This window comes from Drosophila rhopaloa, unplaced genomic scaffold (assembly GCF_018152115.1).
Source record: "Drosophila rhopaloa isolate 14029-0021.01 unplaced genomic scaffold, ASM1815211v1 contig_2, whole genome shotgun sequence".
Lineage (NCBI taxonomy): Eukaryota > Metazoa > Arthropoda > Insecta > Diptera > Drosophilidae > Drosophila > Drosophila rhopaloa.
In genome coordinates this window covers 26,218,105-26,234,089 of record NW_025335083.1, presented here as the reverse complement: position 1 = coordinate 26,234,089, position 15,985 = coordinate 26,218,105, and the positions used below count along the sequence as shown (strand labels likewise).

Below are 15,985 nucleotides of genomic sequence, written 5' to 3'. Positions count from 1 at the left end.
AATTTAATTATTTTCTGTAGCACCTTAAATAATTTGTTTTATTTATTTTAAGCTTATATTTGTTTTGCCTTTATTTAGTCATAGATTTATTTGAATTTGAAAATTATTTATGTTATGCAAAGATGTATTTGCTTACTATGATAAGCGAAATATTTTTGCTAGGTTCTAAGACCATTTCTAAAGTGGTAACCTGTTTGAGCCGAACACTGGATTCAAATTTGATGATTGAAGATATTTTTATTTTGACTTTATTTTGCATTAGATTTATTTTTATTTTTTCCTGAGTGATCTGTTGTTTTTGAAAAATAGTTATGTTATGCATAGATGTATATTTGCTTGCTGGGATAAGCGACAGTTTTCAGCTATGTTCTAAGTCTAATTCTATACTCTAATTTGATTCTTTTTTTTTGTAACTGTATACCTAATTTTGTATTATTTATTTTAATCTAATGCTTAATTATTTAAGAAGCATTAAATCTAGCTATTTTTATTATTAGCTATATTTATGTATTTCATCATATTTTGATAATAGCTACTGGAATTCGCACTGTCGAACTATCGTGGAAAGTCCGTCTCTAAGATCCAAAGATTTTCATGTACGCGTCTTGGTAAAATTTTGTAATAATGGAAAATATTCCGCGAACACATGAAGGTAAGCGAAATAAACGCATCCAACTGTTAACCACCGTCTCAGGGAACCTTGGGTCACTAAATTTACCCACGTAAAACACCCGCGCAAACAAATATGGAACCACCGGTTTTCTTGGCTGGTGGTCTCATTTAAAAATCAATTTATTATACAAATTTTTTCTCGCAGACATCGAGGCACAGATCAGCGTGATCCAGGAGAAGAAGACGGAGCTGGCCAAGACCACTGCTGCGGCAGCCGGCGTGGGATTGCTGGACAGCGGAGGATTTTTCGACAGCGACTTGTACGATGATGATGCGGGAAAGGGGAAGGGGCGCTACGAGGGCTACAATACCTCTATTGCAGCCAACGACGCCGAGGATCCGGACGAGGACGAGGACGATGGCTTTCCGGTGCCACAGAAACGCACCACCTACACGGCTCCTACTTCCGTACTGAAGGACGTGACCCAGGGCAAGGAGGATGTGGATCCCATGGCGGATCGCAGGCGTCCCACGATTGCGGATCGTGAGGATGAATACCGGCAGAAGCGTCGCCGCATCATCATCTCGCCGGAGCGAGCGGATCCCTTTGCCGAAGGCGGCAAGACCCCGGATGTTGGCTCCCGCACCTACACGGACATTATGAGGGAGCAGATGCTCAAGGGCGAGGAAACCGAGCTGCGGCGGCGTATCCTCGAGAAAACCAAGGATGGGACTCTGGTAAAGACCACGTCCACGTCGTCGTCTTCGAATGGTGAATCGGCTGCTCCTAAGGACGGCGGTAGGAAGCGAGGCAGATGGGATCAAACAGTCAGCGACAGCTTTATCCCGGCCAAGGTGGCCACGCCCAGCAGCGCCGCTACGCCCACTTGGGAAGATGTGAGTATTGAAAACAAAAATATATGTTCACTTTCAACGTTTCCGTCCAGTTACTTTAGTTATTATTATTCATTTTCTATATTATTAAATTTAAGTAAGTAGTATTAATTAAATATTCTCACGCAGAAAACTCCCGGAGACCACCGTTGGGATGAGACTCCAGGACACAAGGGCAGCGAGACGCCGGGAGCCACTCCAGGACTGGGCACACGCATCTGGGACGCCACACCAGCTCACGCCATGACCCCGGGTCATGAGACACCTGGACACGAGAAGTCGGCCCGGAGGAATCGCTGGGATGAGACGCCAAAGACAGAGCGCGAAACTCCCGGTCACAGCGGATGGGCCGAGACCCCGAAGCCCGATCGCACAGGAAGCGGAGCCGGCGGGGAGAGTATCTCCATCGAGTCCACTCCTGGAGCCTCAAAACGTCGTTCTCGCTGGGATGAAACACCATCGAATGCTACGCCTGCTATTACGCCCACAAATGCAAATGCTATGACCCCGAATATGACACCTAGTATGACGCCACACGCGACTCCCGGACATGCTACGCCTATGCTGACGCCAGGAGGCAGCACACCCATCGGAGTCAAGGCAATGGCCATGGCAACACCTTCGGCGGGAGCTCTGGCGGCCATGACGCCCGAACAACTGCAGGCCTATCGCTGGGAAAAGGAGATCGATGAAAGGAACCGTCCTTACACAGACGACGAATTGGACCAAATCTTTCCGCCTGGCTACAAAATTTTACCCCCACCCGCGGGCTATGTTCCACTCCGCACTCCCGGCAGAAAGCTGATGGCCACACCCACACCGATCGCTGGGACTCCAGCCGGATTCTTCATCCAAGTGGAGGATAAAAATGCTAAATTTATGGATAACCAACCAAAAGGGCAGAATCTGCCGTTTATGAAACCTGAGGATGCGCAATATTTCGACAAACTCCTAGTGGACGTCAATGAAGATGCTTTGTCGCCCGAAGAGCTCAAGGAGCGCAAGATCATGAAGCTCCTGCTGACCATCAAGAATGGTTCGCCACCCATGCGAAAATCAGCTTTGAGGCAGATTACAGATAAAGCCAGGGAATTTGGTGCAGGTCCTTTGTTCAACCAGATTCTTCCGTTGCTTATGTCGCCTACTTTGGAGGATCAAGAGCGACATTTGCTGGTCAAAGTAATCGATCGCGTTCTGTACAAACTCGATGATTTAGTGCGTCCCTATGTGCACAAGATTTTGGTGGTCATAGAACCGCTCTTGATTGATGAAGATCATTATGCTCGCATAGAAGGCAGAGAAATAATTTCTAATCTGGCCAAGGCTGCTGGTTTGGCCACCATGATCTCTACTATGAGACCGGATATTGACAACATCGATGAGTATGTGAGAAACACCACAGCGCGAGCCTTTGCCGTTGTGGCATCAGCTTTGGGTATTCCCTCCTTGTTGCCCTTTTTAAAAGCCGTGTGTAAGTCAAAGAAATCCTGGCAGGCACGTCACACGGGCATCAAGATTGTGCAACAGATAGCTATCCTAATGGGTTGCGCTATATTGCCCCATCTGAAAGCTCTGGTTGAGATTATCGAACACGGATTAGTGGATGAACAGCAGAAGGTGCGTACCATTACAGCCTTGGCCATTGCTGCTCTGGCGGAGGCAGCCACTCCGTACGGCATTGAATCCTTCGATTCCGTACTGAAACCTCTTTGGAAGGGTATTCGCACTCATCGAGGCAAAGGCCTGGCCGCCTTCCTCAAAGCCATTGGCTACTTGATTCCCTTGATGGATGCCGAGTATGCAAATTACTACACCCGTGAAGTGATGTTGATCTTGATCCGAGAGTTCCAGTCCCCAGATGAGGAAATGAAAAAAATCGTCTTGAAGGTGGTGAAGCAGTGTTGTGCCACCGATGGTGTGGAACCGCAGTACATCAAAGAGGAAATTCTGCCGCACTTCTTCAAGTTCTTTTGGAATCATCGCATGGCGCTAGACAGGCGCAACTACCGCCAGCTGGTTGACACCACCGTGGAAATTGCCAACAAGGTTGGTGCTTCTGAGATCATCAATCGTGTGGTGGATGACCTAAAAGATGAGAACGAACAGTACCGGAAAATGGTGATGGAAACGGTCGAGAAAATCATGGGCAATCTGGGAGCAGCTGACATCGATTCACGCCTGGAGGAACAGCTTATCGATGGTATTCTGTATGCTTTCCAGGAGCAGACCACCGAGGATGTGGTGATGTTAAATGGCTTCGGCACCATTGTGAATCAGTTGGGCAAGCGAGTTAAGCCCTATTTGCCACAGATTTGCGGTACGATTCTCTGGCGGTTGAACAACAAATCTGCGAAAGTACGTCAACAAGCAGCGGATCTGATCTCCAGGATAGCAGTGGTAATGAAAACTTGTCAGGAGGAGAAGCTAATGGGACATCTGGGTGTTGTGCTATACGAATACTTGGGTGAGGAGTATCCCGAAGTATTGGGTAGTATCCTGGGAGCCCTGAAGGCTATCGTAAACGTGATTGGCATGACCAAGATGACGCCTCCCATTAAGGATTTACTTCCCCGGCTCACACCAATTTTAAAGAATCGTCACGAGAAAGTACAAGAGAACTGTATTGACCTGGTGGGACGCATCGCGGATCGAGGACCAGAGTATGTGTCTGCTCGCGAATGGATGCGCATCTGTTTTGAGCTTCTGGAGCTGCTCAAGGCCCACAAAAAGGCCATCCGGAGAGCCACTGTCAACACCTTTGGCTACATAGCTAAAGCCATTGGTCCCCACGACGTCTTGGCCACTCTGCTGAATAATCTAAAAGTGCAGGAGCGGCAGAACCGCGTGTGCACCACGGTAGCCATCGCCATTGTAGCCGAGTCCTGTCGTCCTTTCACCGTGCTCCCTGCATTGATGAACGAGTACCGAGTACCCGAGCTGAATGTGCAAAATGGTGTCCTTAAGTCCCTCTCCTTCCTTTTCGAATACATTGGCGAAATGGGAAAGGACTACATCTATGCCGTCTGCCCACTTTTGGAAGATGCCCTAATGGATCGAGATCTGGTTCACAGACAAACAGCCTGCTCAGCCATTAAACACATGTCCTTGGGAGTCTATGGCTTCGGTTGCGAGGATGCCCTGACGCATCTGCTCAATTACGTGTGGCCCAACATATTTGAGACCTCCCCTCATCTTGTGCAAGCTTTCATGGACTCAGTGGATGGATTGAGAGTATCTCTCGGACCTATCAAGATCCTGCAGTATACACTGCAGGGACTGTTCCATCCCGCTCGCAAAGTGAGGGATGTCTACTGGAAGATCTATAATTCGCTGTATATTGGAGGTCAGGATGCACTGATTGCCGGTTATCCGCGGATTACCAACGATCCAAAGAACCAGTACGAGCGGTACGAATTGGACTATGCGCTCTAAGTTGAAACATCTAAATCAGCTAGCAATAAGATTCTTTAAGATAAAATTAAATAAATCTGAACTTTACCAAACAAGGACTTTAATTTAAATCTCTCATGTCTTAAATTTAGTTGTCATATCATGCAAACTTAAAGCATTACATCACATATATCTTCTTCTATTTATAATCGCCAGCTATTTATTATCTGGCATTAGATTAGATAGATTTTTTATTTAGTGTTAATATTTACTGTCCGTCTGAAGTAGTTACAAAGATAATGCAAAGTCGAATCATCGGGTAACCTACTTGGGTTTTTGACACTTCATCGGAAATAGTAATAATCATAATTATGTCATGCATCTGGCAATCCCTTTCACATCTTTGATTTGTAATTTCCCCAAAATGCAGCCCGCACCAAAGTACATCAAGAATATGTAAAAAACGGGGTTTTATTCTAAGTTTAGAGTAGCTACCCGACCCCTTAACAGGTGGGATACTACTGTGGACTAATCTTTTGGCTTAGGCGATAATACAAAAGTGTCTCACTGCAATGAGATTGGAACCGCTTCATCAAGTACATCTTTAAGTGGTCTTGGTCCCGTTACATAATCATCGGTGGAGTATTGATTGGACAACATCTATCAGGCTCTTCAGGCCGAACATGTAGTTCTCATCTGGCAAGGCCTCTTCCGCTGGATAAACATGAGCAAAGTCAATCATTTTGACCCGCACCCAATTGGTTGGGTGATCTTCTTTGATGTGGTGGCCATTGAGCAGGGACTGACACTTCGAGGATTGGTCCATTCTCGAGTAATCGTAGCAGATGAGCAAAGAGCTGGCATAGAAATGCAGCAAGCGTTGGCTATTAAACCAAGAGAGGATCTCTTGCAGCTGGCGCAGCACTTCTTTCAGGAGCAGCTCCGTTCTCGCTCTTTTGGTCTTGGAATCGCTTGCATTGAAGAACAAGACCATGGTCTGCTTGAAGCCTTCCACACTCAAGCTCTTTCCGTAGTCCTTTCCATGTCGCAGGATTTTTGTTTCCTTGGGGTGCTCATTTTCTTTGGGAAGATACACCTGAAATCCGGGCAAGCAAAGGCCCAGCTTTTGCTTGCACATTACGTACTTCGCCTCCTCCAGTTTCCGCTTGTTACGCGAGGATTCTGGATCCCAGGTTCGTTTACCCATTTTTACGTCCATGACGCATGGCTGGCTCATCCCACGCGTAAGGTCTTCCAGACGGAGGAACGTACGTTCCCGCTGATTCACAACCAGTTTCAGGGGGCCGTAAAATCGGGGGACGTGACCGCGGAGCAGGGCAAGGTCATTATCACCTGAAGCACCTGCCGCTGCGAGTGACTCATAAAAGCGCAGCTCCCGCTCGCCGCACTCCGGTTTTCCCATGGGTTTCAGCACGCATCCGGCAGTAGGATCCTGCAGTAGACCCACCGCCTCTGTGTTGGAGTCCTCGAATGTGTGGCCGGCCACCTGTGTCTTCAGCTGTCGGAATCCCTCAGGCATCGCCGGCTGGTTCCTAGGCGGTGGCAACTCCTGCTCCACATCCTGCTCATTCTTGGCCATGTGTCCTTTGTGACGCGGGATAGTTTCTTAACCGGGAGCAGCAGCAGCACCAGCGGCGGCGGCGGTGATCAGAATGCCTTTGCAAATCTCGCGCAGAAAATGTTGCGCGCACTTAATGCTGAATCAGTGATGGCAAGCCGGCTCACTTTCCGCCAGTTTTGGCCATTTTGCGGCGAGAATATGTTTTGTACTAAATATAAACATTATAATTTGCACAGCTGAATTTAGTTTTAATGCACATCTAGATTGAAGTTTGAATAATACAACGTGCCATTTAAAAATTTTTCTTTTTCTTTCTTCTCTTATTAAGTCGTAATGGATACCGAGCGCCACAGGTGGCAGCACTACAGTGTTGCATACAGCCGAAAAAGTAGTGCTGGTAAACGAACGTGTTCTTCTGATTGTTGCTAATGTTTTTTTTGGGAGTGGTTTTGTTTTGTTAATTTAACGCGTTTATTTACCTTCAGCTTATCTGGTATTTACCGATCGAGATTACTTAAGATATAACCGATGAAATCCTGGGAGATAGCCCTGGTGGCGGTTGCCGCAATTTACTTGTGCTCGCAAGGTGAGTCTTCAGTTTAGAAGCCCGAGTTTGGGCCACACCTAAATATTGTTTTGCTTGGTATAATTTATATAAATTATGTATTTTTAGTAAGCTTCGTTGCCGGATTGGAGTGCTATGTGTGCTCCAACCAGACGGGCAACACGGAAAAGTGCCTGAACACAATCAAGACTTGCGAGGCCTTCGAGAACGTCTGTGGCACGGAGATCCGTTGGGGATCCCAACCGTACTTCTCTGAGGGAGCCCTGAAGCAGTATTACGTCTCTAAGAGATGCATGACTAAGGAGCAGTGCCAGTCCAAGAGGAAAAGATATATGCAGCTGTACTGCACCCACATCTGGTACGAGGATTGGGCCTGCAATGAGTGCTGTCAGGGAGATCGGTGCAACTACTTTGTGATTGTGGGTAGAAATGAAATAGTAAAGGGATAACTAACTAATCTTAACATATTACAGAGTGGTGCTCCCTCAAGAAAAGGATATGGAGTCAGTTTGACCCTGGCCATCACTCTTTTGGGCCTTGGAAATTGGCTCATTCAAAGTTCCCTAGCCTCGAAAGCTATTGGCATCCTATGAACGCTCCGTTGTATTAACCTGACAAATCCGTCCATAAGCTAAGTAGATTCCACCGTCCATTTGTTTAGTAAACCGTCCAAGTGCCTTGACCAGCCAGTAAGTTATGAAATCGTTCAAAGTACTAACTTGACGTCTTTGAAATTATAGAATATTTTACGAGTTACATTCTTATTCTTAATTGAAAACATCCTTTCATCCTGTAATGTATTGTCTTAAAAGATTTTTCCGTTCCATATTTTTCAAATCTGTTACATAAATTTGATTTAATTTAATTAGACTGCCTTGTTGTTTTATAGAGTTAAAATAATTAAGTACACCTGCACAAAATTCTACCTATAGATTTATCTAAAATATGACATATGACATGTAAAGCTCAACATATCATTATAATCCATGACTTATCTTATCTGTATGTGTCTTATAAATTACAACCTATTCCAAATTGAATCTACCGCCTGCAATAAAGCAATATTGGCGTCTTTTTGGCGCTTTAATAAACAAGTGTTTTAAATTTACACATCGGCAATTTCTTAAAACTTTTTAGTCACTTGGCGCAAAAGCAGCCGGCGTTTACTGTGACGGTTGTGAACTGCCACGTTTGCTCGTTGCTTATCCAGGAGTTGGGATGGTCTGAAGGTAAAACCTGTTGCAGTACCTTTACCTTGTACTCCAGTGGCCTGCAGTTAGAACCGTGAGTGCACTTGGCCATATTCCGTCCAGAACGCGATTCGCAAACAGCATTCATCAAATAGCGGGGAAAGTGCATGTTGCCCAAATCCTTGAGCTCGTTCTAGAAGATTGGAAAAAAGCTGTGAACATCCATTGGTGCTTATGGTAGCCCAACAAACCGTAACTTTGCAATCGCAGCCTGTGGAGTGGACATCGTTGCGTTTGGTGGTCAACAAATCCTCATAGAAATCGTTGTAATACATCGGCGGCAGCTGATGGGGCATCGCCATCGCAATCCCTGTGGGATGTGGAGTGCTGGGACCGAAGCCGAAAAGGGCACTCAGCATCTTTGACGTACTGCGATCGGATTGCTGCTCCTCCGCCTGCTGTTCCAGGCATTGCGGCTCGCAACCTTTTAGACCCACCATCTCGTCGAAGACTCCATCACTGGAGTATAGATTGGCGTATCCGTTATTTGTCAGGCTAAGTAGCGCCAGCGCAGTTATGGAAACGGACAGCTTGGGGAGGAAAGAGGTTGCTTATCCAACTATTTTCTGTGTTCTTTCTGTTTCCCTTTACCATCCATTTTACTTGAGATTTTATGTGTTTCCGATCACACATCAGAGACTTACCCACGGCATCCTGCTAGATCTTTGCATGACCAGCGCTGAACTCCTTTTGCGGCTCTGACCAAGAAGTCAACCACATTTATACCCATCCAGGACAAAGGCCGCCGCTCGGATTACCTTTTGTGGCCGAGATGTGTGGAGAGCAGCAGCATCCATTACGGTCCGTCACCTGGACAGTATGAAACAATGGGCTCAACTGTTGACGCCACAACAATGGCAAACCACGCCAGGCTCAAGTGGCCTGGCTGATGGGGTTGAGTCGCTTGGCTATTTATACTTTTTTCCGGCTTTCTATGGGGAAATGGCTTTAAGGCCTCAAGTGTCGGCAGAGGTTGAGGGTTCGGGTGTGGAAATGGGAGTGGGAGTACTCAAAGGAAGCCCACTGACCCAGACATGTGTACACTGGACACAGGCAAAGGACAATCTGCCTTCCATTCGATGACGTTGACCAGGGTGGGTTCTTGGGTTCCGAAATAGCTCCAAAAACGTTTTGCTGTAGCAAACTTTTGAGTAAGAGGGCTTGGTTTGAGTGGACTTCCGATTGGATTTCAATTTTTCGGAATTTCCCTTTGCAGAGGAAGCAACTTAATGGAGTGGGGTTAATTGGGAAATGTCAGTTCTTGGCTTTAATATAGCCATTTAAATAAATCTTGCATATCTTGGATTATATAAAGAGAAATATATGTTGTAAAAAGAAGGCTTAAAAGTTATACCTAAAAACGGAGTTTATATAAATTAGTGTAGTATGTTCTCCAGTTACATCCTCTGAGATCCGCTCCTGTCGCAAGCAACTATGAGCTCACATTTTGGCCAGCTTGGGTCAGGTGCAGCGCCTCTGGCATAACGAACCGCGTCCGGCTAGAACGACTGTCCATTAGGCTAGACCGGGTCAGACCTTTGCGCTATGGGGACTCTGGAGTCTATAGAATAGACCTCTACGCGTAGGGAACCCGCGAGTGTGTGAGGTGCAGTGACTATGGGCGACTTCTAGGGCTTCCGTCGACGGGTAGCACTGTCCGCTGTGGATATCCAAATCCTCCTCAGTCGAATTCGCGTCGTCGAGGCAAGAACATTGCCCGTGCTACACAGTTTGACATGCACAGCCGGACAATCTGACAGCCCCCGCCATCAAACTGCTAAAACCGAGTGTAAGAATACGGGAATTGCGGGGAGATGCTGCTTCCTCTGGTGGCGGATTTATGCTGAGCTCTGCAGCTGCATTCCTGGGGAGACTTCATCCGTTTTCGTCGTCATTGTTGTTGTACAGTTATTCCGCCGTCGAATTTTCTGAAGCGGAAAAGCGAAAAGAAGCATCGCCGCGAAGCCCTCAAAGTGTCGACGAAAATCGTTAAAAAATAGAAAAACACTCGGCGACTATGTCACGACGGGCTTGAAGACCCCCATCCACGCAAAGGAAGATATTGAGATTGAGCGAGATCCAGGCTACACCACAGCGGGCTAGTGCCCCTAACCACCTACTGCATCCGTCTATTCCCAACCACAGCTAACTCAGGATTCGCATGGACAAAGGCACAATGAAGCGCAAGCAGAGAAGATACAGGTAATATAAGAAATAAATTATTTGTAATGACTGACGACAAAGCAATAGTAAATACTTTAAGGGACTTAAAAAAATATATATATTTTATTTATTTTAATATATTATTTTATTTTAATATATATATTCTACTGTCTTACCGCCACAGGACCACATTCAACACACTGCAGCTGCAGGAGCTGGAAAGGGCATTCCAGCGGACCCACTATCCGGACGTGTTCTTCCGGGAGGAGCTGGCCGTTCGCATCGATTTGACGGAGGCACGGGTGCAGGTGTGGTTCCAGAACCGGCGGGCCAAGTGGCGCAAGCAGGAGAAGATCGTCGGTCCTGGCGGGGAGTACAAGGAGGGAGCACTGGATCTCGACGTGGCCTATGACGACAGTGCTGTGCTGGGTCAACTGGACAGTGCACTGGGTAGGAATCACAAAGGATTTGGCGGTGTACCTTTGCAATAAGTATAGCTTTTCTTAAACCCATTTTAGGTGGAGGTGGTACCCTGTTGCCGGATACTCCACCGCAATCCTCCAACTCCCTGGACAACGAACTCAAGGCTTCCTACGGCACAGGAGCCATGTCGCCCTCCCGACTGTCGCCGAATATTTTCCTTAACCTTAACATTGACCACCTTGGACTGGAAAGAGGTGGCAGTGGTCTCTCCATGGAATGGTCCACCTATCCACCCCAAACGCAAGCGCAGACACAACCGCAGATGGACCCAGAAAACCAACTTCAGCAACAGCACCCGCCACAACAGCTCCAAGCCCATCAGAATCCTCACCAGCAGCATCAGCAGAGCCAGCAGCAGCATCACCAGGGTCTGGAATTCGCCGCCTCCTTGAACCTGGACATGACCGATGGCTCCTCCGCCTACGATGAGATGAAGTTCCTCAGCGTGGACGTGGACCAGTTCACGATCGACAGCTTCAAGGCGGACTGCATCCTCAGTATGGAGCAGTCGCAAATGCAGTCCTACGTGGGCCACTCCCAGCTGGTTGGCTCCTCTAATGAACTTTGCCTGGAGGGGATTGGCATGTCCTCCTTTGGCATGGAAGAGGGCGACCCCAAGACGCCTCCCTCACTTTTGGTACTGGACAAGACGCTGCCCTCCTTGAGCATTGGCGTTGAGGGGATCGCTGATCTGGTGGAGCAACTGCATCATCACCATCACGAAGGCGGCTCAGTGGGAGCTGGTGTCATCACCAGCGATGTCTTGTAAATCCAAATTAGGTGAATTCTTTGCTTAGTTAAACATTGACTAAAATGAATCCAATCCTAGCTTTAATTGCAGACGCTCCATCTTTTATGTGGAAATAAAGGTGGATAGAGGGGAAAAATGAAGTGAGAAGCCTGTTCTAGTTCTATTATTGTTTTCTAGTCAATGTCGATAAGCCGTAGCCTAAGTTCATGACCAAATAAGGTCGCCACACTTTACAAAAAATATTTCGAAATACTAATCATTTTGGTAAATTTTATTGATTCTTTTTATGATTTATCGAGACATAGTTTTAAAATTTCCGATTTGGAAACGTTGCTTAGTTTAGGAGAATCTGTAACTTAATGAAAAAATAAAGCAGAACTTTAAGATTATAAAAAAGTGTTAAACACACGAAGAAACTAATTTGAATTGTTCACGAGGAAAACTGAAAACTGAAATAGTTATATTTTTAGGTTTTTTATTGATTACTATTTATTTCCTAAAACTTTAAGAAAATTCTGTTTCAGTGAATATCGCCATGAAAAATTGGATGTATGAAGAGTGGAATTTGAGTCCTTGGCTTCGAGTATGGCTACCTTTTCTGGCGAGGTTCTGTTTAAGCTTTTATGGATTCCGCATGTGTGTGCCTAACAATTGAATCCCCCTACGCTCCTGCCACGCCCCACCCTTCTGCACACGCCTTATTTGTGGCTCGGATTAGAGGCAAACTAATTGTGCGATTTGAATGGATTTCGGGTTTCGGTTATGTTTGTTCGGCAATAACATTTGCTTTGCTTTTTAACAATTGCCAAAGACCTTCTCTGTGCCGCTCTCCTGACTGTAGTTTCCATTTACTGTGATTAACGTTGGACCTGCAGGTCCTGAAACTAAGCAGTCTTAGAGAAGGACTCCTAAACTTTATTTAAAAGCCGCCTCGGCTTAGGAAAAGCTCAAAGCGATAAGGGCATAAGGAGGGTGGCAAATGGCGGAGTTGGTAAAGTTGGATTTAAATAATGCAGTAATAGACTTTTAAATTGTATTCAATGTGTTTTTAATAGCATATTTATAATGTAAATCTAATAAACAGTCTTTTTGTTTACATTTCTTTTTCAAAGAAAATTTAAAATCTAGAATTGGCTGCTTTCAATTAAAGAATATGACTTTAAAGAATGGCATACGTTAAAAAATAGCTTTTGTATACCCTTGTAATTTCAGTAAAAAGATCACAAAAATCATTTTTCATTGGAAAAATCGAAAAAATTTAAAAATTCAAAACAATTAAACTCGTCAGAATGATTTTGCTGACCAACTAATAATAATATATAATAAAAATACTGATCTTCAATTTAGAGTTCTGAATTGGCTTAATAACAATATTATGTTAAAAATTCGTTTTATATCTTTGGATGGATTTTTAGTAAAAGAGATTCTTGTGAGCACTTTTGTGTAAAGTTTCTCTTCAATATAAATTTAGAAAATATTTATAAGGGCTCGTACCAAATGTTGCTTAATCTTTTCCGGTATTAAGTCTTAATTAACATGGAATTTTAATAATATTGAATTGAAGTGAGGGTCACGTGAGGGTCCCTGGCTTGATTAAGACACTTCCTGGGCCGACAAAGCTCCAAGACTTAAGCCGAAGATTTTAAGAAGGTGGAACTGGGAAAGGCCCGTCAGAGGGAAAGATTGGGTGCTGGGGGCACCCAGCTCAGCTAGCTTAACACCTTGGCAAGCTCCTTGTGGATTTTGCGAGGCCAAGGGCCACCTAATGCCATCCTGCTCCCCAGTCCACCAGCAACCCCCTTTGTGGATGCTGTCAGCCATTTTGCAGCTGACAACGACGAGGACAATAAGCTAATTGAGGCTGAGGTGGATGTCGCAGCGGGCGGACAGGCCGCAGAATCAGATACACACCAGCACGCTCGGATGGCCAAAAAAGTTCATTATCCCCGGTCGAGGGTTGACGTTGACATGGCGGCCCTTGGATGCGGATGAGGATGCGGCTGGTTGCCATTGGATAATCTTTTGTTATGAGGCCGCGCAGCAATGCGTACTGAAATTCGGAGGTCTTTTTTTAAAAGTGATGAAATGGCGGATTTACTATCTTAACAAGACCTGGCAAATGGTAAAAAATAATATAAATAATTTTACAATATTTAAAAATACTAAGAAAAAAACCTTTCTTTGATTTATTGTTCTATAAATAAAAAATATTTGTATGTTGAAGTTCTCATTCAAAAGTTGTAAGCCTTAGACTCTAATCCTAAATCATTTTAACCTATAATAAAGAAATTTGTTTTCAGATCTCCAGCTTCTTTAAATCATATTTAGTTTCGACATAATTATTTTTTCTGTCTGGGCTAGACAGAAACTTTTTCTTACTCCTTGCTCTGACACATTTAAAATTAATCGAAAATCTTTTCTTCGGTATTATTACGAGCATTCGCCACTCGGGGCTGTGTGCACAAGGACCACAAACTTTAATCGATAGTCAAATAAGCGTCGGTTCCTTGTGAAGCAAGGGACAAGGATCAAGGGAAAGCGGGGGAGTTGGGAAGGGAGGTGGGTATATAAGGATATAAAGCATGAGTGTGTTATTAAGACATCCTGCGAGAGAGAGCTGAGAGCTGCTCCTTGCTCGGCTTTTGTGCTGTAATTTCTCTAACGTTTGTTTATATTTTATTTCGAATGCGCCCCGGGCCGCATAAACGCAATAATCGCACATTTTATGGATTAAACTCACCTGCTCCATCTGCTAATCTATGGCAGGATTCTTGCCAGGAGCTATGACATGGGTCGACCACCGGGACTGTTCTTATTGATGGATTTGATATGTGGAATTTTGTTGGTTTTGACATGTATACCTCAATTTCATATGACAATGGTTAACAACCGCGAATGATTTCCTTAAAAAACACCTTTAATTAGAATGGTTGTAAACATAATACATTTAATTATAATCAGTAGGATTTAAAATAATTTACTTTTTTCCTATGCACATATCTTTAAAATATGTTATAAGCAGTTCCTATAACAGCATCATTGCAACCTGAATCGGCTTTAATCCTTCCCCGGAGCAATGCTCTTCCAATGTCCCAACATAATTCCACTGCCGGTCCAATCCGTTCCCAATTAGTTTCCCCGACACTCATGAATCTCTCTAAATGAGTTATTCATTATGCATATGCATTCGATTTCCTGCCCACCTTCTCTACCGACTGCCAGGGCCATATTAAATAATGAAATATTAAAATCGAATGCGACTGAAATGACTTCTGGCCCCACGTCCGCGACCTCCGTGTTTCCGTTTGGATCACGAAGAGGTGTTCATGTGAATAAATTGCAATTAACAATATTTTTATTGCAACAAACGAAATGTCGACCTCCTCCCTTGGCTCCGTTAAACAAGGAAAAAAGCAGTCGGAGGGGAACGAGCTTGGGGGCAGGGAGGCAAACACATTTAATTAAAGGCAAATTTAATGGGTAAATATTTCATATGCTACATATACATACATACATACGCGGGTCAAAAAAATTGTCAAAAAAAACTGTATAAAAAACACGTTTACATTTTTTTGATCCGCATACAGTGCGTGAAATAGGTCTTTAAATAAATTTTTTTTTAATACAAAAATAGTTAATGCTCACACAAATAGATCAAATACAATACTGATAAAAAGACAACAAACCCAGATTAATTTCTCTGAGTTACAATTATTTTATATAAAAATTCAATCCTATCTCTATCTTGTGTTGACGAACTCAAAAAATGTTTTTTTAAAATATGTATATTACAAATTATGAGAATAACTTAGATTAAGATTTAAATACATTTCGTTCAACCTATTTAATACTAAAATTCTAAGAATATTTTAAAATTAGTGCAATGGAAAACTAACTAGCACATATAACTTTTAAACGCACCTTACCTATCGCTTAAAAGTTTTATTTTAAAATATGAAAAAAAAGCATTTACTCCTGTATGCGAGTAAATAGCAATGAACTGGTGAGCAGCGGGGAAATTGTGTCGGGGGAAGTGTATATTAAATTTCGTGTTGATACAGAACAAAAACGGAAAAAATTATGCGAAGCGTGCACTAGAAAAACAAAAGAAATACGAGAACGGTTTGGGACGGGGGGAGTGAAAAAAGAAATAAGAAAAATTAATAGAGTGCAAATATTTGTAGATTTTTACACGAACTATTAACGGGCAGCAAACAAAACCCGACGCAAAAACCAGAAGCAAGGATCCCGGATCCGGATTCGGGATTGGAGATTGCGGGTAACTCGAGATCATA

The 15,985-nt window shown here is 44.2% G+C and overlaps 5 protein-coding genes across 6 annotated transcripts; 3 read left to right on the top strand and 2 right to left on the bottom strand.

The window, feature by feature from the left end:
• The first annotated feature begins 542 nt into the window (after nucleotides 1-542).
• On the top strand, nucleotides 543-5,012 carry LOC108049114 (splicing factor 3B subunit 1). Its single transcript, XM_017130181.2, has 3 exons — nucleotides 543-652; nucleotides 818-1,509; nucleotides 1,636-5,012. The coding sequence occupies exons 1-3, from the start codon at nucleotides 625-627 to the stop codon at nucleotides 4,936-4,938; spliced, it is 4,023 nt and encodes a 1,340-aa protein (XP_016985670.1). The 5' UTR covers nucleotides 543-624; the 3' UTR covers nucleotides 4,939-5,012.
• Nucleotides 5,013-5,347: 335 nt separating this feature from the next.
• On the bottom strand, nucleotides 5,348-6,612 carry LOC108049115 (inositol polyphosphate multikinase). Its single transcript, XM_017130183.1, has one exon. It carries the CDS (start codon nucleotides 6,494-6,496, stop codon nucleotides 5,528-5,530), a length of 969 nt encoding a protein of 322 aa, XP_016985672.1. The 5' UTR covers nucleotides 6,497-6,612; the 3' UTR covers nucleotides 5,348-5,527.
• A 254-nt stretch (nucleotides 6,613-6,866) lies between these two features.
• LOC108049076 lies at nucleotides 6,867-8,134 on the top strand. Its single transcript, XM_017130122.1, has 3 exons — nucleotides 6,867-7,064; nucleotides 7,152-7,462; nucleotides 7,517-8,134. The coding sequence occupies exons 1-3, from the start codon at nucleotides 7,007-7,009 to the stop codon at nucleotides 7,634-7,636; spliced, it is 489 nt and encodes a 162-aa protein (XP_016985611.1). The 5' UTR covers nucleotides 6,867-7,006; the 3' UTR covers nucleotides 7,637-8,134.
• Nucleotides 8,135-8,152: 18 nt separating this feature from the next.
• LOC108049077 lies at nucleotides 8,153-8,997 on the bottom strand. The gene is made up of 3 exons (XM_017130123.1): nucleotides 8,938-8,997; nucleotides 8,485-8,823; nucleotides 8,153-8,426 (listed from the first exon to the last, which is right to left on the bottom strand). The coding sequence occupies exons 1-3, from the start codon at nucleotides 8,962-8,964 to the stop codon at nucleotides 8,181-8,183; spliced, it is 612 nt and encodes a 203-aa protein (XP_016985612.1). The 5' UTR covers nucleotides 8,965-8,997; the 3' UTR covers nucleotides 8,153-8,180.
• Nucleotides 8,998-10,001: 1,004 nt separating this feature from the next.
• Nucleotides 10,002-12,248, top strand: LOC108049078 (homeobox protein orthopedia). 2 transcript variants are annotated; one of them, XM_017130126.1, is made up of 4 exons: nucleotides 10,002-10,495; nucleotides 10,641-10,906; nucleotides 10,975-11,719; nucleotides 11,781-12,248. In XM_017130126.1, exons 1-3 carry the CDS (start codon nucleotides 10,455-10,457, stop codon nucleotides 11,706-11,708), a joined length of 1,041 nt encoding a protein of 346 aa, XP_016985615.1. In that variant the 5' UTR covers nucleotides 10,002-10,454; the 3' UTR covers nucleotides 11,709-11,719; nucleotides 11,781-12,248. The 2 variants fall into 2 exon arrangements, with proteins under 2 accessions (XP_016985615.1, XP_016985614.1); XM_017130125.1 differs by having other exon boundaries at nucleotides 10,975-12,247.
• Nucleotides 12,249-15,985: the final 3,737 nt, after the last annotated feature.

Excerpts from the sequence above, each read along its gene's own strand:
- LOC108049114 (XM_017130181.2), top strand. The coding sequence starts at position 625 with ATGGAAAATATTCCGCGAACACATGAAG. Across the intron at positions 653-817 it reads TATTCCGCGAACACATGAAG|ACATCGAGGCACAGATCAGC; the intron begins GTAAGCGAAATA and ends TTTTTCTCGCAG. Across the intron at positions 1,510-1,635 it reads CTACGCCCACTTGGGAAGAT|AAAACTCCCGGAGACCACCG; the intron begins GTGAGTATTGAA and ends ATTCTCACGCAG.
- LOC108049115 (XM_017130183.1), bottom strand. The coding sequence starts at position 6,496 with ATGGCCAAGAATGAGCAGGATGTGGAGCAGGAGTTGCCACCGCCTAGG.
- LOC108049076 (XM_017130122.1), top strand. The coding sequence starts at position 7,007 with ATGAAATCCTGGGAGATAGCCCTGGTGGCGGTTGCCGCAATTTACTTG. Across the intron at positions 7,065-7,151 it reads AATTTACTTGTGCTCGCAAG|TAAGCTTCGTTGCCGGATTG; the intron begins GTGAGTCTTCAG and ends ATGTATTTTTAG. Across the intron at positions 7,463-7,516 it reads GGTGCAACTACTTTGTGATT|AGTGGTGCTCCCTCAAGAAA; the intron begins GTGGGTAGAAAT and ends AACATATTACAG.
- LOC108049077 (XM_017130123.1), bottom strand. The coding sequence starts at position 8,964 with ATGCAAAGATCTAGCAGGATGCCGTGG. Across the intron at positions 8,824-8,937 it reads GATCTAGCAGGATGCCGTGG|CTGTCCGTTTCCATAACTGC; the intron begins GTAAGTCTCTGA and ends TTCCTCCCCAAG. Across the intron at positions 8,427-8,484 it reads GCTGCGATTGCAAAGTTACG|AACGAGCTCAAGGATTTGGG; the intron begins GTTTGTTGGGCT and ends CCAATCTTCTAG.
- LOC108049078 (XM_017130126.1), top strand. The coding sequence starts at position 10,455 with ATGGACAAAGGCACAATGAAGCGCAAGCAGAGAAGATACAG. Across the intron at positions 10,496-10,640 it reads CGCAAGCAGAGAAGATACAG|GACCACATTCAACACACTGC; the intron begins GTAATATAAGAA and ends TTACCGCCACAG. Across the intron at positions 10,907-10,974 it reads TCAACTGGACAGTGCACTGG|GTGGAGGTGGTACCCTGTTG; the intron begins GTAGGAATCACA and ends AACCCATTTTAG.